Raw genomic sequence first — 24,664 nt, 5'->3', positions numbered from 1 at the left:
TATTTAGCAAGCTAAAAACACAGAGCCTAACGTTAGCTATATAGCTAGCTAGCTGCTGGAGGATTGGGTGAGTGACTGACTTTCTCCCTCCTCAAATCGTTCTTCGGTGACTACACAGCTAGTGATGCACCTGTCATTTGGTTAGCTAGGAAGAAATGTGAATTGCTTCGCCAGCTAGCTGAATGACTTCTATCCAGTTAGCATATCACTCTGTCTAGCTATCTTCTCCAATTTCAGAGCACTCTTGTCTGATTGTGCCAGAGCGCAGAATAACTGATAAATTTACGAACGCGCAAAACACCCGCTGAATATGACCGGTGTCAGTAAAAGTAGGCAACAAAAAAGTAATAGTTAGTCAAAAATGCTGTAGATAACATGCAAACAGCCAAACCAGCTCTAATAGGGTGGATAAAATGGTCAGTGAGGTGCTCTCTCATTTGTTCCTGGAAGGAGCTAGCTAGGAAGCTAGCCAACTTTAGCCAGTTAGGGACAATGCATGTATTGGCAGGAAAGCTACAGAAGGACAAGCAGGCTATTCCCAAATGTTTATCAGTGCAATTTTGGAGGCCAACTAACTGAAACAGTGTGAGAGAGTTTATCTAATGTTCCTTCGTTAGATTTTAGCTAGTCTTGGTCTGGCTAGAATTAGCTGTTGATTTTGTATTTGTTGATGTGCATGTAGGGATAGAGAGCCTACCTTTTGTATGATTGTTTGATCAATAGGACTGTAAAGTTCCCAAACGTGAGAGGTCTCACTTGATATTTAACAACCTATTTATAGAAATCCATACAAGTCAATTTTGTGTGAATGAGGGAAAGGTCCCACTGCCTGTAAAAACCTCAATCCAGTTCAAAGTGAATGATGGAAGGCCAACTGCCTGTAAACACACAGTCCAGTTCAAAGTGAATGATGGAAAGGCCCAACTGCCTGTAAAAAAACTCAGTCCAGTTCAAGGTGAATGATGGCAGGCCCAACTTCCTGTAAAAAAACTCAGTCCAGTTCAAAGTGAATGATGGCAGGCCCAACTTCCTGTAAAAAACTCAGGCCAGTTCAAAGTGAATGATGGAAGGCCCGTGTGGCAAATGACTTGTTTGCATAATGGCCTACTGTAGCTCTGATTGGCTGTGACACGCCAGTCTGCATAAACTCCGTCCTGGACAAGACAGATGTTTTTAATTAGGTTTTATGTACTGCAGTGTCTATTAATTGTCCAAACACACAGCCGCTTTCCCACTCTATATTGATAAAGAATTTTCACAAATGCATTAATATACGTAATTTCCAAACGTTCTAAGAATATATGAAAACGTGAAAATGACCATATCCAAGCGCTCGCTTGTCAGAAAATGTAAAACACAAACAACAAAACAACGTGTCATTTTCTTTCTGGGGGTGTAAGTGAACAGATTTGAATAAGATTTCATGTTGCTAAAATGCTGTCAGTTCCTCTTTAAATAATACTCTTTAAATAATACCCCACCACCCCCACGCCCTTCCAGCTCTGACTTTGCTGATAGATACTTTATTGAAGGAAAAGTGTACTTCCTATGACTGAGATATGTGGTTGTCACACCTAGCTATCTGTAGATGAACGCACTAATTGTAAATCGCTCTGGATAAGAGCGTCTGCTAAATTGACTAAAACTGTAAAATGTAAGACTCTGAGGTTAACAGGAATCTATACTGTAGCTGTGGAACTGATCCCCTTGCGTTTGTCTATTCCTCTGACTGTATGAGTGAGTTATTACAGACAGACTGGCAGGGCGCCAACCAGTACCTCTCTGCTTCCCAACCAGGAGAAAAATGATATTTTTTCCTTTTCATTAAGCCGTTAAAGTGAATGAGTTGTCAAGTGGCACGTAGTTTATTGGGCTTTAAACGTACCTTTTAGCAAATGAGCTCCCTTAGGCCCTGCGACGGAGAGGTGCATAAAGCGTTATGTTGTGGTTGTTGATGATTGAGTGAAGGTTGTTTAGGGGTTGCCTGCTTGTTTGTATTGGGCACAGCTGAATTACTACATGGCTCTTTTAGCCTGTCCACAATACAACGGGTTCAAATTAATTATTACAAATAAATCAAATAAGAGGGAGGGAGGGAGGTGTGAGGTGAGGAACGGATGGATTGTATGTGTGTAGAATGGGGAAAGGGCATTGATTGGACAAGCCCTGTTCAATTAGACTGCTGTCTGCACTGAACAAGGCAGGAAGCGGCGGAGGATTGGTTCATATTTATCCTGAGGGATTAGCTGGTGGGTGAACGATATCCTGATGATGGACGGTGAGGGATAGGAAGTAGCGTGAATCATTCCCTGGGTACACAGGGAGGAGAACAGTGGAGATACGACCCAGGCCTTTTGGGGACATTCACATTCATAACCAGTAATCATGTGTGTTAGTCAGAAGGAGTGTCATTAATCACAGTAGAGGAGAGAACAGTGGAGAAATGACCCAGGCCTAATGTCTTACTCAGGCATTCACAACCACTGATCAGGAGTGTGACTGGGCTGGTGTCACAGAGAAAACACTGGAGCACATTGGTCAGGAGTGTGACTGGGCTGGTGTCACAGAGAAAACACTGGAGCACATTGGTCAGGAGTGTGACTGGGCTGGTGTCACAGAGAAAACACTGGAGCACATTGGTCAGGAGTGTGACTGGGCTGGTGTCACAGAGAAAACACCGAAGCACATTGGTCAGGAGTGTGACTGGGCTGGTGTCACAGAGAAAACACCGAAGCACATTGGTCAGGAGTGTGACTGGGCTGGTGTCACAGAGAAAACACCGAAGCACATTGGTCAGGAGTGTGACTGGGCTGGTGTCACAGAGAAAACACCGAAGCACATTGGTCAGGAGTGTGACTGGGCTGGTGTCACAGAGAAAACACTGGAGCACATTGGTCAGGAGTGTGACTGGGCTGGTGTCACAGAGAAAACACCGAAGCACATTGGTCAGGAGTGTGACTGGGCTGGTGTCACAGAGAAAACACCGAAGCACATTGGTCAGGAGTGTGACTGGGCTGGTGTCACAGAGAAAACACCGGAGCACATTGGTCAGGAGTGTGACTGGGCTGGTGTCACAGAGAAAACACCGGAGCACATTGGTCAGGAGTGTGACTGGGCTGGTGTCACAGAGAAAACACTGGAGCACATTGGTCAGGAGTGTGACTGGGCTGGTGTCACAGAGAAAACACTGGAGCACATTGGTCAGGAGTGTGACTGGGCTGGTGTCACAGAGAAAACACTGGAGCACATTGGTCAGGAGTGTGACTGGGCTGGTGTCACAGAGAAAACACCGAAGCACATTGGTCAGGAGTGTGACTGGGCTGGTGTCACAGAGAAAACACTGGAGCACATTGGTCAGGAGTGTGACTGGGCTGGTGTCACAGAGAAAACACTGGAGCACATTGGTCAGGAGTGTGACTGGGCTGGTGTCACAGAGAAAACACTGGAGCACAGTTGAAATGCATTTCAACAGGAAGCAGAGTGCACAAAGCTGTGCCGGAGGAAGCAGAATGACCTCACACCCTGACGTAATTCTACCAGAATCATGGGATCTATAATGTGGGTGATGTTTCCACCATTTTGTGTTGGGTGGTGTACAACTCTAGTCAGATGTGTTTAGCGAGTGTGTGTCTTCACCACATCCCCCTGTCACATGGGCTGGTGCATCACATGTCCTGGAGGCAGAACACACTGCAATGACATCAAACAAACAAGTTCTCCAATGAGGAAAGACGACATAGAGAAACTTCATCTCCACTTTTCAGATGAATGTCCGACGCATATTCAAATAGTCCTGATGTTCTCCATTTGGTGCTTTCTCCTCAGCCTGTTTGCTTCCTCCGGGCTCTGCTCTGCTCTGCTCTGTGGCAGAGGCCCACTAACCCTGGGTGGGGCTACGGTGGAGGGATTACAGAGATGAAAAGATAGAGGGAGGACTATCAGAACAAGGGGGGGTCAGCCCAGAGGGAGGAGTTGGAGCTATGCTCTACGGTTAGAACAGAGAGAGGGAGAGATGTGGGGAGGGAGGGAGGGAGGGAGGGAGGGGGGAGGGAGAGATGGACGGGGGGGTGGGAGTGGGGAGGGAGGGAGGGAGTAGGGAAGGAGGGGGGAGTAGGGAGGGAGAGATGGACAGGGGAGGGAGGGAGTGGAGAGAAGAGAGACAGAGAGACTGGAGGGGAGGAGTGTGGACTCAGGGACAGGAGTTGGAGCTATGCTTTGAGTCATACCAGTGTGATCTGCCAGCGGTATTTAACCAGCACCACACCCCGAACAGGCTTCATAACGGGAACAATCTACTGCTATCTCTAGGTTCTGTTCTGTACTCTAAGGTAAGTCAGATATCTCTAGGTTCTGTACTCTAAGGTAAGTCAGCTATCTCTAGGTTCTTACTCTAAGGTAAGTCAGCTATCTCTAGGTTCTTACTCTAAGGTAAGTCAGCTATCTCTAGGTTCTTACTCTAAGGTAAGTCAGCTATCTCTAGGTTCTTACTCTAAGGTAAGTCAGCTATCTCTAGGTTCTTACTCTAAGGTAAGTCAGCTATCTCTAGGTTCTTACTCTAAGGTAAGTCAGATATCTCTAGGTTCTTATTCTAAGGTAAGTCAGTGCAGGTTCTATACTGTCTCTGCTCACTGAGACAGACACAATGTCTTTCAAATGCCTGTAGCCATCTTGAACACACCAGATGTGTCTTTTTTTTTTTTTTTTTTTACAGGGATTTCACAATGGCGTTGGTTTCTGAGTTCTTGGGCCAGCTCACGCTGAATTTTGGAGGGGTGAGTTCACTACAGCTGAACTACGATCACCATTAGGTCATGGGTCAACCTGTAATGAAATCTGTCATCTGTCAGTGACTGTAAACTGGTAATGTAACTCTGTCCTCTTCAGGAGAGCGAGCCTAAATTCCCCACGGTGGTGGCAGCAGGGGATTTTGATCCAGCTAAAGATGCTGCCAGGATAGAAACGGCCGTCAAAACCAAAGGTGAGAGAATCACTACAAGGTTATCGTAGTCCCACCGGTTAGAGTGTATCACTTTATAATGTTTTCTAGATTAGAAATACATTGTGCATTGTGAACTTGATTGGTGCATTAATATATCTGTCACAATGTATTTGCACTAATATAAACGTCGTAATATCCTACTAATTCAGTGTATCTAGAGGGGTTACTATATAAACAGAACACAGTGTGAGCTGGTAACAGTAAATGCTCTGCCTCTCATTATGTTGTTCTGCGCATTCCGCGGTTTAGCGCCATCTGCTGGCCGTTTTACATTACTGCACCTTGTGAACCACGTCGTACCTTTCTTCTGTGGCGCTGTGCCCGTAAACAGACATCATTGGATCAGCTGAACATATTTTAGATCAGTAACATTGTATTTCCATAGTATCTATTGCCATCCTTGTTTGTCTCTGCTATTTTATTTTCACATCATTTCCATCAATCGTTGTTAAATACCGGCGATTTGGAGAAAAACCTAATCCTGATTCTTGACATTGTTTTTTTTTTGTATTTTCATTAATGGAGTCCCTCTATGGAAACATGTACGTAAACACAGTGCTGGTTGTGGTGTAGAACTGCTCATTCTGAGTCACTTTCCTGCCTGCGTTCCCAACATGACTTCACTAAACCCACAGAGTATACAGGGATTTTCTGTCAGACAACGCCTTCGCCTTCCAGCCCTGTCGGTCTGCCACAAACCAACCACCGCTAACTCACTGCAGTCCCCTGTACCACTGAAAGCCCCGACGAGCTGTTTTTCCACCATAGTGTGTATACTGTACCAAATCAAGGCCTTGTAGATCAGTGATCATGAAGGAAATGTTACTATACAAGGCTATTGCTGTTTGGGATTTCATCTTTTATCAGTGTCAATCTCATCAAAAAGTTTTCATGTGATATATCAAACCTTTTACTTCCTACTATAATATATCTGTCTGTACCTACTCTATACACACAAAGCTAGTGTGGCCAATGTATGTTATTAAGTTGGAATATTTCCCATGTTCCTCAGGTGGGTCTTTTATCTATAGGAATCAATTCATGGTTAAATGTATGTTAATCACACCTCTGTAATATTTCCCATGTTCCCCAGCTGGGTCTTTATCTATAGAAATCAATTCATGGTTAAATGTATGTTAATCACACCTCTGTAATATTTCCCATGTTCCCCAGCTGGGTCTTTATCTATAGAAATCAATTCATGGTTAAATGTATGTTAATCACACCTCTGTAATATTTCCCATGTTCCCCAGCTGGGTCTTTATCTATAGAAATCAATTCATGGTTAAATGTATGTTAATCACACCTCTGTAAAATTTCCCATGTTCCCCAGCTGGGTCTTTATCTATAGAAATCAATTCATGGTTAAATGTATGTTAATCACACCTCTGTAATATTTCCCATGTTCCCCAGCTGGGTCTTTTATCTATAGGAATCAATTCATGGTTAAATGTATGTTAATCACACCTCTGTAATATTTCCCATGTTCCCCAGCTGGGTCTTTTATCTATAGAAATCAATTCATGGTTAAATGTATGTTAATCACACCTCTGTAATATTTCCCATGTTCCCCAGCTGGGTCTTTATCTATAGAAATCAATTCATGGTTAAATGTATGTTAATCACACCTCTGTAATATTTCCCATGTTCCCCAGGTGTGGATGAGCTGACCATCATTGACATCCTGACCAGACGGAGCTACTCCCAGAGGAGAGAGATCGCCTTTGAGTATGAGAAGAGATCCAAGAAGGTAAGAGGGGGGGGGAATAGAGATTGTTTTGGTTCTGGAAGATGCTTTTTTCATAAAGCAACTGCTGCTAATGTGGACATGAAGAGAATCCAACCTCATTTAGACATATTTTACAGTGGGACTGTCTGTCATCTCTGTGTATTTTACAGTGGGACGGTCTGTCATCTCTGTGTATTTTACAGTGGGACGGTCTGTCATCTCTGTGTATTTTACAGTGGGACGGTCTATCATCTCTGTGTATTTTACAGTGGGACGGACTATCATCTCTGTGTATTTTACAGTGGGACGGGCCATCATCTCTGTGTATTTTACAGTGGGATGGGCTGTCATCTCTGTGTATTTTACAGTGGGACGGGCTATCATCTCTGTGTATTTTACAGTGGGATGGGCTATCATCTCTGTGTATTTTACAGTGGGACGGGCTATCATCTCTGTGTATTTTACAGTGGGACGGACTATCATCTCTGTGTATTTTACAGTGGGACGGGCTGTCATCTCTGTGTATTTTACAGTGGGACGGTCTGTCATCTCTGTGTATGTCTCTCCTGTAGGATATGATCACAGCTCTGAAGGGGGCTCTGTCTGGGTCTCTGGAGGCTGTAATTCTGGGACTGATGAAGAGTACAGCTCAATACGATGCCTCTGAGATCAAAGGATCCATCAAGGTAAAGAGGAGGCCACAATCTTTCCTACATGAACCCTAAACTACACAGGTCACAGTCACTGCTGCCCTCTCCTGGTCTGATTAATGTGTGGCCCAGACACAGGGTCTGTACTATTCATACTGCTGTTAAAACCCCTGTTCTCTCCAGGGTCTGTACTATTCATACTGCTGTTAAAACCCCTGTTCTCTCCAGGGTCTGTACTATTCATACTGCTGTTAAAACCCCTGTTCTCTCCAGGGTCTGTACTATTCATACTGCTGTTAAAACCCCTGTTCTCTCCAGGGTCTGGGGACCGATGAGGAGACTCTGATAGAGATGGTCTGTTCCCGCAGCGCTGATGAACTGGTGGAAATCAAACGCGTCTACAAGGAATGTAAGTAGGAGCAAGTAGCAAGGAGAAGCAAGTAGCAAGGAGAAGCAATTAGAATGAACATGATTGAAAATGTATTAAATGTAAGGATTGAAAATGTAAGGATTATGTGTTTTATACGTTATATATCTACAGTGTTCAAGAAGGATCTGGAGAAGGACGTGGCTGGGGACACGTCAGGAGACTTCAGGAGTCTGCTGTTGGCCCTGGTACAGGTAGGATCATACAATGACTTTACAATGTCTAGCTTCCTAAGATTGACCATCCAATAGCTTTAATAATGATTTTGAATACGAAGGAGTCTGTCTGAATATTGGTGTAAACTGTATACTCCATTGTATTCTATGTCATTCAATAGGCCAAGAGAGATGAGCCCTCAAATATTGTTGACTACGAGAAGATTGACCAGGATGCCAGAGTAAGACAAATACACTAAAGCACTGATACGGACAGTAAAACACCGTACCAGAACCAAACACTAACGTTTTGATACTGACACTAAAACACCGTACCAGAACCAAACACTAACGTTTTGATACTGACACTAAAACACTGTACCAGAACCAAACACTAACGTTTTGATACTGACACTAAAACACCTTACCAGAACCAAACACTAACGTTTTGATACTGACACTAAAACACCGTACCAGAACCAAACACTAACGTTTTGATACTGACAGTAAAACACCGTACCAGAACCAAACACTAACGTTTTTATACGGACACTAAAACACCTTACCAGAACCAAACACTAACGTTTTGATACGGACACTAAAACACCGTACCAGAACCAAACACTAACGTTTTGATACTGACACTAAAACACCGTACCAGAACCAAACACTAACATTTTGATACTGACACTAAAACACCGTACCAGAACCAAACACTAACATTTTGATACGGACAGTAAAACACCGTACCAGAACCAAACACTAACGTTTTGATACTGACACTAAAACACTACACCAGAACCAAACACTAACGTTTTGATACTGACACTAAAACACTACACCAGAACCAAACACTAACGTTTTGATACTGACACTAAAACACCATACCAGAACCAAACACTAACGTTTTGATACTGACACTAAAACACCGTATCAGAACCAAACACTAACGTTTTGATACTGACACTAAAACACCGTACCAGAACCAATCAGCTGAGTGTTTTTTTTTTGTCTCTGTAGATTAGTTAGGTGTATTATACAGGTTGATTGTCCTCTCCTGTCTCTGTAGATTAGTTAGGTGTATTATACAGGTTGATTGTCCTCTCCTGTCTCTGTAGATTAGTTAGGTGTATTATACAGGTGTATTATACAGGTTGATTGACCTCTCCTGTCTCTGTAGATTAGTTAGGTGTATTATACAGGTTGATTGTCCTACTTGTCTCTGTAGATTAGTTAGGTGTATTATACAGGTGTATTATACAGGTTGATTGTCCTCTCCTGTCTCTGTAGATTAGTTAGGTGTATTATACAGGTGTATTATACAGGTTGATTGACCTCTCCTGTCTCTGTAGATTAGTTAGGTGTATTATACAGGTTGATTGTCCTCTCCTGTTTCTGTAGATTAGTTAGGTGTATTATACAGGTGTATTATACAGGTTGATTGACCTCTCCTGTCTCTGTAGATTAGTTAGGTGTATTATACAGGTGTATTATACAGGTTGATTGTCCTCTCCTGTCTCTGTAGATTAGTTAGTTGTATTATACAGGTGTATTATACAGGTTGATTGACCTCTCCTGTCTCTGTAGATTAGTTAGGTGTATTATACAGGTTGATTGTCCTCTCCTGTCTCTGTAGATTAGTTAGGTGTATTATACAGGTGTATTATACAGGTTGATTGTCCTCTCCTGTCTCTGTAGATTAGTTGGGTGTATTATACAGGTGTATTATACAGGTTGATTGACCTCTCCTGTCTCTGTAGATTAGTTAGGTGTATTATACAGGTTGATTGTCCTCTCCTGTCTCTGTAGATTAGTTAGGTGTATTATACAGGTGTATTATACAGGTTGATTGTCCTCTCCTGTCTCTGTAGATTAGTTAGGTGTATTATACAGGTGTATTATACAGGTTGATTGTCCTCTCCTGTCTCTGTAGATTAGTTGGGTGTATTATACAGGTGTATTATACAGGTTGATTGTCCTCTCCTGTCTCTGTAGATTAGTTAGGTGTATTATACAGGTGTATTATACAGGTTGATTGACCTCTCCTGTCTCTGTAGATTAGTTAGGTGTATTATACAGGTGTATTATACAGGTTGATTGTCCTCTCCTGTCTCTGTAGATTAGTTAGGTGTATTATACAGGTGTATTATACAGGTTGATTGAACTCTCCTGTCTCTGTAGATTAGTTAGGTGTATTATACAGGTGTATTATACAGGTTGATTGTCCTCTCCTGTCTCTGTAGATTAGTTAGGTGTATTATACAGGTGTATTATACAGGTTGATTGACCTCTCCTGTCTCTGTAGATTAGTTAGGTGTATTATACAGGTGTATTATACAGGTTGATTGACCTCTCCTGTCTCTGTAGATTAGTTAGGTGTATTATACAGGTGTATTATACAGGTTGATTGACCTCTCCTGTCTCTGTAGATTAGTTAGGTGTATTATACAGGTTGATTGTCCTCTCCTGTCTCTGTAGATTAGTTAGGTGTATTATACAGGTGTATTATACAGGTTGATTGACCTCTCCTGTCTCTGTAGATTAGTTAGGTGTATTATACAGGTTGATTGTCCTCTCCTGTCTCTGTAGATTAGTTAGGTGTATTATACAGGTGTATTATACAGGTTGATTGACCTCTCCTGTCTCTGCAGATTAGTTAGGTGTATTATACAGGTGTATTATACAGGTTGATTGACCTCTCCTGTCTCTGTAGATTAGTTAGGTGTATTACACAGGTTGATTGTCCTCTCCTGTCTCTGTAGATTAGTTAGGTGTATTATACAGGTTGATTGACCTCTCCTGTCTTTGTAGATTAGTTAGGTGTATTATACAGGTTGATTGACCTCTCCTGTCTCTGTAGATTAGTTAGGTGTATTATACAGGTTGATTGACCTCTCCTGTCTCTGTAGATTAGTTAGGTGTATTATACAGGTGTATTATACAGGTTGATTGTCCTCTCCTGTCTCTGTAGATTAGTTAGTTGTATTATACAGGTGTATTATACAGGTTGATTGACCTCTCCTGTCTCTGTAGATTAGTTAGGTGTATTATACAGGTTGATTGTCCTACTTGTCTCTGTAGATTAGTTAGGTGTATTATACAGGTGTATTATACAGGTTGATTGTCCTCTCCTGTCTCTGTAGATTAGTTAGGTGTATTATACAGGTTGATTGTCCTCTCCTGTCTCTGTAGATTAGTTAGGTGTATTATACAGGTGTATTATACAGGTTGATTGACCTCTCCTGTCTCTGTAGATTAGTTAGGTGTATTATACAGGTGTATTATACAGGTTGATTGTCCTCTCCTGTCTCTGTAGATTAGTTAGGTGTATTATACAGGTGTATTATACAGGTTGATTGACCTCTCCTGTCTCTGTAGATTAGTTAGGTGTATTATACAGGTGTATTATACAGGTTGATTGTCCTCTCCTGTCTCTGTAGATTAGTTAGGTGTATTATACAGGTGTATTATACAGGTTGATTGAACTCTCCTGTCTCTGTAGATTAGTTAGGTGTATTATACAGGTGTATTATACAGGTTGATTGTCCTCTCCTGTCTCTGTGGATTAGTTAGGTGTATTATACAGGTGTATTATACTGGTTGATTGACCTCTCCTGTCTCTGTAGATTAGTTAGGTGTATTATACAGGTGTATTATACAGGTTGATTGACCTCTCCTGTCTCTGTAGATTAGTTAGGTGTATTATACAGGTGTATTATACAGGTTGATTGACCTCTCCTGTCTCTGTAGATTAGTTAGGTGTATTATACAGGTTGATTGTCCTCTCCTGTCTCTGTAGATTAGTTAGGTGTATTATACAGGTGTATTATACAGGTTGATTGACCTCTCCTGTCTCTGTAGATTAGTTAGGTGTATTATACAGTTGTATTATACAGGTTGATTGACCTCTCCTGTCTCTGTAGATTAGTTAGGTGTATTATACAGGTTGATTGTCCTCTCCTGTCTCTGTAGATTAGTTAGGTGTATTATACAGGTGTATTATACAGGTTGATTGACCTCTCCTGTCTCTGCAGATTAGTTAGGTGTATTATACAGGTGTATTATACAGGTTGATTGACCTCTCCTGTCTCTGTAGATTAGTTAGGTGTATTATACAGGTTGATTGTCCTCTCCTGTCTCTGTAGATTAGTTAGGTGTATTATACAGGTTGATTGACCTCTCCTGTCTTTGTAGATTAGTTAGGTGTATTATACAGGTTGATTGACCTCTCCTGTCTCTGTAGATTAGTTAGGTGTATTATACAGGTTGATTGATCTCTCCTGTCTCTGTAGATTAGTTAGGTGTATTATACAGGTTGATTGACCTCTCCTGTCTCTGTAGATTAGTTAGGTGTATTATACAGGTTGATTGTCCTCTCCTGTCTCTGTAGATTAGTTAGGTGTATTAAACAGGTTGATTGACCTCTCCTGTCTCTGTAGATTAGTTAGGTGTATTATACAGGTTGATTGTCCTCTCCTGTCTCTGTAGATTAGTTAGGTGTATTATACAGGTTGATTTGTCTTCTCCTGTCTCTGTAGGCTCTGTATGAGGCAGGAGTGAAGAGGAAGGGGACTGACGTAGCTACATGGATCACCATCATGTCAGAAAGAAGTGTCCCTCACCTGCAGAAAGGTACGTACCCGACTCTTTAACAAGTGACTGCTTCATGCACATAGGATTGTTTTGGACAAATACTCAAATTCAAGCGACAACCAGAATTTTTAGACATAAAGAACGTAGATGTTTCTATGAACCTGGTGACTGTTCAGGAAGCTGACCAAATGTTGGCTGTATCGATTCCAGTGTTTGACAGGTACAAGAGCTACAGTCCATACGACATGCAGGAGAGCATCAGGAAGGAGGTGAAGGGAGACCTGGAGAAGTCCTTCCTCACACTGGGTAACATTCTACAACATATCATATACCTACATTCTATAATATATACATCTATAACATACAACCTGTATTCTATAATGTATACATCTATATCTATAACATATAACCTGTATTCTATAATATATACATCTATATCTATAGCATAGAACCTGTATTCTATAATATATACATCTATATCCTATAGCATAGAACCTGTATTCTATAATATATACATCTATATCTATAGCATAGAACCGGTATTCTATAATGTATACATCTATATCTATAACATATAACCTGTATTTTATAATATATACATCTATATCTATAACATATAACCTGTATTCTATAATATATACATCCATATCTATATATCATATACCTTCATACTATAATATATACATCCATATCTATAACATATACCTACATACTATAATATACACTGCTCAAAAAATAAAGGGAACACTTAAACAACACAATGTAACTCCAAGTCAATCACACTTCTGTGAAATCAAACTGTCCACTTAGGAAGCAACACTGATTGACAATACATTTCACATGCTGTTGTGCAAATGGAATAGACAACAGGTGGAAATTATAAGCAATTAGCAAGACACCCCCAATAAAGGAGTGGTTCTGCAGGTGGGGACCACAGCCCACTTCTCAGTTCCTATGCTTCCTGGCTGATGTTTTGGTCACTTTTGAATGCTGGCAGTGCTTTCACTCTAGTGGTAGCATGAGACGGAGTCTACAACCCACACAAGTGACTCAGGTAGTGCAGCTCATCCAGGATGGCACATCAATGCGAGATGTGGCAAGAAGGTTTGCTGTGTCTGTCAACGTAGTGTCCAGAGCATGGAGGCGCTACCAGGAGACAGGCCAGTACATCAGGAGACATGGAGGAGGCCGTAGGAGGGCAACAACCCAGCAGCAGGACCGCTACCTCCGCCTTTGTGCAAGGAGGAGCAGGAGAAGCACTGCCAGAGCCCTGCAAAATGACCTCCAGCAGGCCACAAATGTGCATGTGTCTGCTCAAACGGTCAGAAACAGACTCCATGAGGGTGGTTTGAGGGCCCGACGTCCACAGGTGGGGGTTGTGCTTACAGCCCAACACCGTGCAGGACGTTTGGCATTTGCCAGAGAACACCAATATTGGCAAATTCGCCACTGGCGCCCTGTGCTCTTCACAGATGAAAGCAGGTTCACACTGAGCACGTGACAGACGTGACAGAGTCTGGAGACGCCGTGGAGAACGTTCTGCTGCCTGCAACATCCTCCAGCATGACCGGTTTGGCGGTGGGTCAGTCATGGTGTGGGGTGGCATTTCTTTGGGGGGCCGCACAGCCCTCCATGTGCTTGCCAGAGGTAGCCTGACTGCCATTAGGTACCGAGATGAGATCCTCAGACCCCTTGTGAGACCATATGCTGGTGTGGTTGGCCCTGGGTTCCTCCTAATGCAAGACAATGCTAGACCTCATGTGGCTGGAGTGTGTCAGCAGTTCCTGCAAGAGGAAGGCATTGATGCTATGGACTGGCCCGCCCGTTCCCCAGACCTGAATCCAATTGAGCACATCTGGAACATCATGTCTCGCTCTATCCACCAACACCACGTTGCACCACAGACTGTCCAGGAGTTGGCGGATGCTTTAGTCCAGGTCTGGGAGGAGATCCCTCTGGAGACCATCCGCCACATCATCAGGAGCATGCCCAGGCATTGTAGGGAGGTCATACAGGCACGTGGAGGCCACACACACTACATTTTGACTTGTTTTAAGGACATTACATCAAAGTTGGATCAGCCTGTAGTGTGGTTCTCCACTTTAATTTTGAGTGTGACTCCAAATCCAGACCTCCATGGGTTGATAAATTGGATTTCCATTGATTGTTTTTGTGTGATTTTGTTGTCAGCACATTCAACTATGTAAAGAAAAAAGTATTTAATAAGATTATTTATTTCATTCAGATCTAGGATGTGTTGTTAAAGTGTTCCCTTTATTTTTTGAGCAGTATATATACATCCACATATATAACATATCTATAACATATACCTACATTCTATAATATATACATCTATATCTATAACATATAACCTGTATTCTATAATATTTACATTCATATCTATATATCATATACCTTCATACTATAATATATACATCCATATCTATAACATATCTATATATCATATGCCTACATTCTATAATATGTATACACTTCCGTTCAAAAGTTTGGGGTCACTGAGAAATGTCCTTGTGTTTGAAAGAAAAGCATGGTTTTTGTCCATTAAAATAACATCAAATTGATCAGAAATACAGTGTAGACATTGTTAATGTTGTAAATGACTATTGAAGCTGGAAACGACTGATTTTTAATGGAATATCTACATAGGCGTACAGAGGCCCATTATCAGCAGCCATCATTCCTGTGTTCCAGTGGCACGTTGTGTTAGCTGATCCAAGTTTATCATTTTAAAAGGCTAATTGATCATTAGAAAACCCTTTTGCAATTATGTTAGCACAGCTGAAAACTGTTGTACTGATTAAAGTAGCAATAAAACTGGGTTTCTTTAGACTAGTTGAGTATCTGGAGCGTCAGCATTTGTGGGTTAGATTACAGGCTCAAAATGGCCAGAAACAAAGAACTTTCTTCTGAAACTCGTCAGTCTATTCTTGTTCTGAGAAATGAAGGCTATTCCATGTGAGACAAACTGAAGATCTCGTACAACGTTGTGTACTACTCCCTTCACAGAACAGCGCAAACTGGCTCTAACCAGAATAGAAAGAGGAGTGGGAGGCCCCGGTGCACAACTGAGCAAGAGGACAAGTACATTAGAGTGTCTAGTTTCGGAAACAGAGGCCTCACAAGTCCTCAACTGGCAGCTTCATTAAATAGTACCCGCAAAATACCAGACTCAACGTCAACAGTAAAGAGGCGACTCTGGGATGCTGGCCTTCTAGGCAGAGGTCCTCTGTCCACTGTCTGTGTTCTTTTGCCCATCGTAATGTTTTCTTTTTATTGGCCAGTCTGAGATAAGTATTTTCTTTGCAACTCTGCCTAGAAGGCCAAGATCCCGGAGTCGCCTTACCGCTACATTAGCTACTCTTACTACTACATTAGCTACTCTGACTACTACATTAGATACTCTTACCTCTACATTAGTTCCTCTAGCTACTCTTACTACTACATTAGCTACTCTGACTACTACATTAGCTCCTCTTACCTCTACATTAGCTCCCCTAGCTACTCTTACCTCTACATTAGCTCCTCTAGCTCCTCTTACCTCTACATTAGTTACTCTAGCTCCTCTTACCTCTACATTAGCTCCTCTAGCTCCTCTTACCTCTACATTAGCTCCTCTTACCTCTACATTAGCTCCTCTAGCTACTCTTACCTCTACATTAGTTACTCTAGCTCCTCTTACCTCTACATTAGCTTCTCTAGCTCCTCTTACCTCTACATTAGCTCCTCTAGCTCCTCTTACCTCTACATTAGCTCATCTTACCTCTACATTAGCTCCCCTAGCTACTCTTACCTCTACATTAGCTCCTCTAGCTCCTCTTACCTCTACATTAGTTACTCTAGCTCCTCTTACCTCTACATTAGCTCCTCTAGCTCCTCTTACCTCTACATTAGCTCCTCTTACCTCTACATTAGCTCCTCTAGCTACTCTTACCTCTACATTAGCTCCTCTAGCTCCTCTTACCTCTACATTAGTTACTCTAGCTCCTCTTACCTCTACATTAGCTCCTCTAGCTCCTCTTACCTCTACATTAGCTCCTCTAGCTACTCTTACCTCTACATTAGCTACTCTAGCTCCTCTTACCTCTACATTAGCTCCTCTAGCTACTCTTACCTCTACATTAGCTCCTCTAGCTCCTCTTACCTCTACATTAGTTACTCTAGCTCCTCTTACCTCTACATTAGCTCCTCTAGCTCCTCTTACCTCTACATTAGCTCCTCTTACCTCTACATTAGCTCCTCTAGCTACTCTTACCTCTACATTAGCTACTCTAGCTCCTCTTACCTCTACATTAGCTCCTCTTACCTCTACATTTGCTCCTCTAGCTACTCTTACCTCTACATTAGCCACTCTAGCTCCTCTTACAACTACATTAGCTACTCTAGCTCCTCTTACCTCTACATTAGCTCCTCTAGCTCCTCTTACCGCTACATTAGCTACTCTTACTACTACATTAGCTACTCTGACTACTACATTAGATACTCTTACCTCTACATTAGCTCCTCTAGCTACTCTTACCTCTACATTAGCTCCTCTAGCTACTCTTACTACTACATTAGCTACTCTGACTACTACATTAGCTCCTCTTACCTCTACATAAGCTCCTCTAGCTACTCTTACCTCTACATTAGCTCCTCTAGCTCCTCTTACCTCTACATTAGCCCCTCTTACCTCTACATTAGCTCCTCTAGCTCCTCTTACCTCTACATTAGCTACTCTAGCTACTCTTACCTCTACATTAGCTCCTCTAGCTCCTCTTACCTCTACATTAGCTCCCCTTACCTCTACATTAGCGCCTCTTACCTCTACATTAGCTCCTCTAGCTACTCTTACCTCTACATTAGCTACTCTAGCTCCTCTTACCTCTACATTAGCTCCTCTAGCTCCTCTTACCTCTACATTAGCTCCTCTAGCTCCTCTTACCTCTACATTAGCTCCTCTAGCCCCTCTTACCTCTACATTAGCTCCTCTAGCTCCTCTTACCTCTACATTAGCTCCTCTTACCTCTACATTAGCTCCTCTAGCTACTCTTACCTCTACATTAGCTCCTCTAGCTCCTCTTACCTCTACATTAGTTACTCTAGCTCCTCTTACCTCTACATTAGCTCCTCTACCTCCTCTTACCTCTACATTAGCTCCTCTAGCTCCTCTTACCTCTTCATTAGCTCCTCTTACCTCTACATTGGCTCCTCTAGCTACTTTTTCCTCTACATTAGCCACTCTAGCTCCTCTTACAACTACATTAGCTACTCTAGCTCCTCTTACCTCTACATTAGCTCCTCTAGCTCCTCTTACCTCTACATTAGCTCCTCTTACCTCTACATTAGCTCCTCTAGCTACTCTTACCTGTACATTAGCTCCTCTAGCTCCTCTTACCACTACATTAGCCCCTCTTACCTCTACATTAGCTCCTCTAGCTCCTCGTACCTCTACATTAGCTCCTCTTACCTCTACATTAGCTCCTCTAGCTACTCTTACCTCTACATTAGCTCCTCTAGCTACTCTTACCTCTACATTAGCTCCTCTAGCTCCTCTTACCTCTACATTAGCTCCTCTTACCGCTACATTAGCTACTCTTACTACTACATTAGCTACTCTGACTACTACATTAGATACTCTTACCTCTACATTAGCTCCTCTAGCTACTCTTACCTCTACATTAGCTCCTCTAGCTACTCTTACTACTACATTAGCTACTCTGACTACTACATTAGCTACTCTTACCTCTACATTAGCTCCTCTAGCTACTCTTACCTCTACATTAGCTCCTCTAGCTCCTCTTACCTCTACATTAGCCCCTCTTACCTCTACATCAGCTCCTCTAGCTCCTCTTACCTCTACATTAGCTACTCTAGCTACTCTTACCTCTACATTAGCTCCTCTAGCTCCTCTTACCTCTACATTAGCTCCTCTTACCTCTACATTAGCTCCTCTAGCTACTCTTACCTCTACATTAGCTACTCTAGCTCCTCTTACCTCTACATTAGCTCCTCTAGCTCCTCTTACCTCTACATTAGTTACTCTAGCTCCTCTTACTCTACATTAGCTCCTCTAGCTCCTCTTACCTCTACATTAGCTCCTCTTACCTCTACATTAGCTCCTCTAGCTACTCTTACCTCTACATTAGCTCCTCTAGCTACTCTTACCTCTACATTAGCTCCTCTAGCTCCTCTTACCTCTACATTAGCTCCTCTTACCTCTCCATTAGCTCCTCTTACCTCTACATTAGCTCCTCTAGCTCCTCTTACCTCTACATTAGCTACTAAACATCTCCATTGTTTCTGACACACTCTTATAAAGCCAATCAATTCCTCTCCGACTAGTTCCAGAATGTTCTATCCGTTTAATCTCTTCAGCATAACATTACCTGTCCATTGATAATGTATGAGGCTCCTGTCTCCGTGCCAGAATGTCTGTGTCACTCACTCAAGACTCCACTTCCGCCGTTTATGCGTTACTCCATCTCTCCCTTTCTCTCTCTGTGTCTCTCTGTGTCTCTGTCTCTCTCTGTTTCTCTCTGTGTCTCTGTCTCCCTTTCTCTCTCTGTGTCTCTCTGTCTCTCTCCCTTTCTCTCTGTGTCTCTCTCTGTGTCTCTCTGTGTCTCTGTCTCTCTCTGTGTCTCTCTGTCTCTCTCCCTTTCTCTCTCTGTGTCTATGTATCTCTGTTTCTCTGTGTGTCTCTCTCTCTCCCTTTCTCTCTCTGTGTCTCTCTGTCTCTCTCCCTTTCTCTCTCTGTGTCTCTCTGTCTCTCTCCCATTCTCTCTCTGTGTCTCTGTGTATCTCTGTTTCTCTGTGTCTCTCTATCTCTCTCCCTTTTATCTCTCTGTGTCTCTGTGTCTCTCTCCCTTTCTCTCTGTTGGTCTCTCTGCCGTCATGTTGTCTAGGAACCGTATTACAACTGGCAGTGAGAGGAAAGAAGGGAGGAGGGGGTTCTCCACTCCTCTCCACCTTGCCTCCTCTTATTCGCTCCTATTTGTACCAGATGAGCCCTCGGTCGATTCATTCCTTATTAACAGTAATTGCAAGTTGTTTGAAGAAAACAACATTTGATTTCAAGGGATGTTGTGCCCTTAAGAAACAAACTGTGGATCTGTGCCTATATACTGCAGACAGCCTCCTTACCAGGAACTCTTTAGAAAGAACAACAGGAAGTGACAGATCCAGAGAGGATATCAGAAATAAAGTTGAGGTGATTTGAATCTGTTCTCTTTTCTGCTTTGTTTTTGCAGTGGAGTGCTTTGAGAACAAACAACAGTACTTTGCTAACAGACTGAGCGAAGCCATGAAGGTAATTATCTGTTCACTTCTTGTCATGTGACTGAGTAATATGGTGAAGTACAAGTCCTCATGAGAAACAAAGAATGAACTCATTGTTATTTGTACATTTGGTACAAACCCTTTCAACCCCACATCCTTTCAACTCCCTTCACCCCCTTTCAACCCCCTTCAACCCCCTTCAATCCCCTTCAACACCCTTCAATCCCTTATCCTTTCAATCCCCTTCAATCCCTTTCAACCCCCTTCAACCCCTTTCAACCCCCTTCAACTCCTTTCAACCCCCTTCCACTCCTTTAAACCCCCTTCAACCCCTTCAACACCCTTCAATCCCTTTCAATCCCTTCAACTCCTTTCAACCCCCTTCAACCCCTTCAATCCCCTTCAACACCCTTCAATCCCTTTCAACCCCACATCCTTTCAATCCCCTTCAACACCCTTCAACCCCCTTCAATCCCCTTCAACCCCCTTCACCCCCTTTCAACCCCAACGCCTTTCAATCCCCATCAATCCCTTTCAACCCCAGCACCCTCCAGCCCCCTTTCAACACCCTTCAACTCCCTTTCAACACTCTTTAACCCCAACCCCCTTTCAACTACAACACCTTTCAACTGCCTTTCAACTCCCTTCAACCCCAACACCCTTCAACACCCTTCAACCCCCTTTCAACTCCCTTCAACCACAACCCCCCTTCAACCCCTTTCAACCCCAACCCCCCTTCAACCCCTTTCAACCCCAACCCCCCTTCAATCCCTTTCAACCACAACCCCCTTTAGAAGATTTGAATTATGAATCAAAGATAATCTCATGGGAGAAACATCCCACAGCAAATATGCATCAGACTTTCACGAGTTGATTATTACAGGGGTTGCATCATCCACGCTCTATTCAGTAAAAACATCAACAAACACAAACCGTCACCTAGGACTCTATTCAATCAGCATCACCGGAGATTAGTGCTTCTATAGCCTGCTTGAAATGTGAATGTAATTTCTGATTGAGTCCACATACGCAGCGTTTACCGTGAATGCAGTCTCCGCTCATTCGGGAACATTGCCTTTGTATTCCAGTCGCGTTATAGCTCTGAACTTCGGCGTTACGGATTAAATAGAGCCCCCTCCTCCCCACAAAATTAAAAAAAAATGAGACATCTAGACATCTTGGAAAAGGAAGTTACCTGGATACAGTAAATATAAACACATAGACTGAGAGAAGCAGACGACACAAACAATGGTAGTGTCACGGCTGTCGAAAGGATCAGACCAAAGTGCAGCATGGTTGTAGTTCCACATTTTATTAAATCAGTGAAATTTTAGCAAAACATAAATAACTGAATATGAGAAAACAACAAAGCGTGACGCAGAGAGAAACAAACACTACTCAAAAGATAATAACCCACAAAACCCAGGAAGAAAAACCCCTACTTAAATATGATCTCCAATTAGAGACAATGAGGACCAGCTGCCTTCAATTGGAGATCAACCTCTTACTATGGTCAGGACGTGACAGGTAGTCAACGGCAGCCTAGTAGGACACGATTACCTGTCCTAATAAATAACACAATGTAATATTGACATCATCTGCAGGGTAAAAGTGCCAAGGAGAAGGTGGTGACCAGGATTGTTGTGTCTCGCTGTGAGGTGGATCTCATGAAGATCAGGACAGAGTTTAAGAAACTGAACCAGAAGTCCTTGTACCAGACCATCGCTGTGAGGACTCTTCTGTTTTTTTTCCTCTCTCTCTCTCTCTCTCTCTCTCTCTCTCACAATTCTCTCTCTCTCTCTTTCTCTCTCTCGCATTCTCTCTTTCGCAATTCTCTCTTTCTTTCGCTCTCTCGCTCTCTCTCTCTCTTTCCATTTATCTGTTTTAACTCTCATCTCTCTCTTTCCATTTTCATCTGTTTTAACTCTCACTCCATCTCTTACCATTTTCATCTGTTTTAACTCTCTCTCTCTCTCTCTCTCTCTCTCTCTCTCCATCTCTGCCTCTCTTACCATTTTCATCTGTTTTAACTCTCTCTCTCTCTCTCCATCTCTCCCTCTCTTACCATTTTCATCTGTTTTAACTCTCTCTCTCTCAGTCCCAAACTCCGACATGCCTTGCAACAGTACTATGTTTCTTATTGCGATATGACGGCAAGCTAACACAGTGTAACATCTCATAGAACTCTAAACCACTGCCTGCTCTGTCCTGTTCCATGGCAACCTGAGTGTCTTGACTTAAAACTGCCTGCTCTGTCCTGTTCCATGGCAACCTGAGTGTCTTGACTTAAAATTGCCTGCTCTGTCCTGTTCCATGGCAACCTGAGTGTCTTGACTTAAAACTGCCTGCTCTGTCCTGTTCCATGGCAACCTGAGTGTCTTGACTTAAAACTGCCTGCTCTGTCCTGTTCCATAGCAACCTGAGTGTCTTAACTTAAAACTGCCTGCTCTGTCCTGTTCCATAGCAACCTGAGTGTCTTGACTGAACTTGCCTTCCTCCTTGTAGCTCCTAGTGGACCGAAGGGTCTCAAGTCCTTTATGTTCTGTCCCCTATCAGGAGCACACTAAAGGAGACTATCAGAAGGTCCTGCTGAGTCTGTGTGGAGGAGACGACTAACGTCCAACTGGCAACCAACTGTCACCTTGTCCCAGAAGCCTTTTGGGTACCAATGCCTTGTTCCTATTTTGACTCGGTCTGGTGACACAGACATTGAGAACTGGTGCCTCTATCCACAACACCCAGAAGTATTAGAGTCATCCTTACTCCCTTTTCATTGGGTAAAAAACAGATTGCATCACCTTTCTGTGAAATATGAGATATCCAACTGAAGAATTGATAGTAAATGTTTTTAAGAAATTAAATCACGTTTGTTAAATAGTTTCCTTTCTTATTTTACAATATTACAGAGCTGTTGTCTTTAGGACATTTTTCCAAGTAAAGTCAGACATTTTGAATGGTGTCGTCGATGCTTGATCCAGCTAGTGTATGTCCTCATATCCCCACTAGAGGGCGCTAGAGCAATACCATGCAGTACTGCTTCCTCACAACCTGGCTTGTTTCCACGGATGAGACGTTGCTTTGATATTGCACTAATGCTGTATCTTTTAAATCAGATGGGAATGTTGAGTACAAAATGGAGCTTCAGAATGCTATTTAAAAACCTTTTGATACTTGTGGGGGAAGGAGGTAATTTTTCAAGACATTCAAACCAAGTTTTTAAGTGAATTATATAATTAGTTTTGTTTGATGTTGTCAGTCAGTTTAAAATTCTAATCTATTAGGAGTTCTCCCTCAATATGGACAATAATCAAAGTTTCAGAACTGGAACTTTATCTAGAAAATATTGGTTCATAATTGCAACCCAAAAGACGACAGTAGCCATACAGTATATTTGTGTTTATGTATCTGTAAAATCCGGTGAATTCATAATAAATCACAATTGATTCCTGTGGAAATCAGATAAAAGATTTAACTTCTTCCTACATAAAACCCTGTCTCCTCTCTCTCTCTCTCTCTCTGTTATTTTTATTGAAGAGGTTTATTTAGATTTTTTAATCGTTAGTGTGTTTTGCTTTGTTTGTTTGGTGCTAATTTTTTTAATTAAAAATGTTAATTTAACCTCCAGCAACACCCATTTGCATACGAGGGTAGCAAACAGCTTGGGTATCGCTACTTCTCCTGTTTAGTTTGAGGTCTCTTAGGATCGAAAGATCTGCCATCCTGTTGACAAGGCACTTCTTCAGACTAAGAAAACAGGAGAGAGAGAGAGAGATGGAGAGGGAGAGGGAAACTGAGAGAGAGGGAAAGAGAGAGAATGAGAGACAGTAGAGAAAGGAGAGGGAGAGATAAGTAGAGACAGTGAGGGGGAAGAAACACTACAAACAAACTCTACTGAGAGAAAAAAATGTGGGCCGATAAGACAAGCTATCATAACACAAACGAGAGATGAACAGATGAAAATGGAAGAGGGAGAGAGCATTGTACATTGTTACGTCATGCCAATAAAGGAAATTTAATTGAAAAAAATTGAGAGCGAGACAGAGAGGGAGGAAGAGAGAGAGAGAAGCAGATAGATAGGAAGAGAGAGAGAGAAGCAGATAGATAGGGAGGAAGAGCGAGAGAGAAGCAGATAGATAGGAAGAGAGAGAGAGAAGCAGAGAGAGAGAGAGAAACAGATAGATAGGAAGAGAGAGAGAGAGAGAGAAGCAGATAGATAGGGATGAAGAGAGAGAGAGATCAAGACAGAGAGGGAGGAAGAGAGAGAGAGAAGCAGATAGATAGGAAGAGAGAGAGAGAGAGAAGCAGATAGATAGGGAGGAAGAGCGAGAGAGAAGCAGATAGATAGGAAGAGAGAGAGAGAAGCAGATAGGGAGAGAGAGAGAGAGAGAGAGAGAGAAGCAGATAGATAGGAAGAGAGAGAGAGAGAGAAGCAGATAGATAGGGATGAAGAGAGAGAGAGATCAAGACAGAGAGGGAGGAAGAGAGAGAGAGAAGCAGATAGATAGGATGAGAGAGAGAGAGAAGCAGATAGATAGGGAGGAAGAGAGAGCGAGAGAGAAGCAGATAGATAGAGAGGAAGAGAGAGAGAGAGAGGCAGATAGATAGGGAGGAAGAGAGAGAGAGAAGCAGACAAAGAGGGTTTATAATTGGTTGAGTAGTGTGAATCATAGAGGTGTCTGTATGTGGCCTGGACAGAGAGGTATCATTAGAGAAATGAGAGGTGACTGATACTACCCCCTGCAGTGCTGCCCTGACTCTCTCTCTCTCTCTCTCTCTGTCTCTCTCTCTCTCTGTCTCTCTCTCTCTCTCTGTCTCTCTCTCTCTGTCTCTCTCTCT

General features: G+C 42.5%; 1 protein-coding gene across 1 annotated transcript; it reads left to right on the top strand.

Annotated features, from left to right (window-relative positions):
• The first annotated feature begins 4,147 nt into the window (after positions 1-4,147).
• Positions 4,148-22,703, top strand: LOC106609935 (annexin A2-A). The gene is made up of 13 exons (XM_045689751.1): positions 4,148-4,328; positions 4,712-4,772; positions 4,885-4,978; positions 6,655-6,749; positions 7,301-7,414; positions 7,697-7,787; positions 7,920-7,999; positions 8,143-8,202; positions 12,499-12,592; positions 12,764-12,859; positions 19,801-19,859; positions 21,433-21,555; positions 22,385-22,703. Exons 2-13 carry the CDS (start codon positions 4,722-4,724, stop codon positions 22,442-22,444), a joined length of 1,017 nt encoding a protein of 338 aa, XP_045545707.1. The 5' UTR covers positions 4,148-4,328; positions 4,712-4,721; the 3' UTR covers positions 22,445-22,703.
• Positions 22,704-24,664: the final 1,961 nt, after the last annotated feature.

The sequence above is a fragment of the Salmo salar genome, chromosome ssa11 (genome assembly GCF_905237065.1).
Source record: "Salmo salar chromosome ssa11, Ssal_v3.1, whole genome shotgun sequence".
Classification (NCBI taxonomy): Eukaryota; Metazoa; Chordata; class Actinopteri; order Salmoniformes; family Salmonidae; genus Salmo; species Salmo salar.
The sequence above is the reverse complement of the archived record's forward strand: the minus strand, read 5'-3'. Positions and strand labels throughout refer to the sequence as shown.

Coding starts and splice junctions, on each gene's coding strand:
- LOC106609935 (XM_045689751.1), top strand. CDS start 4,722: ATGGCGTTGGTTTCTGAGTTCTTGGGCCAGCTCACGCTGAATTTTGGA. Junction 4,773..4,884: donor TCACGCTGAATTTTGGAGGG/GTGAGTTCACTA, acceptor TGTCCTCTTCAG/GAGAGCGAGCCTAAATTCCC. Junction 19,860..21,432: donor GACTGAGCGAAGCCATGAAG/GTAATTATCTGT, acceptor CATCATCTGCAG/GGTAAAAGTGCCAAGGAGAA.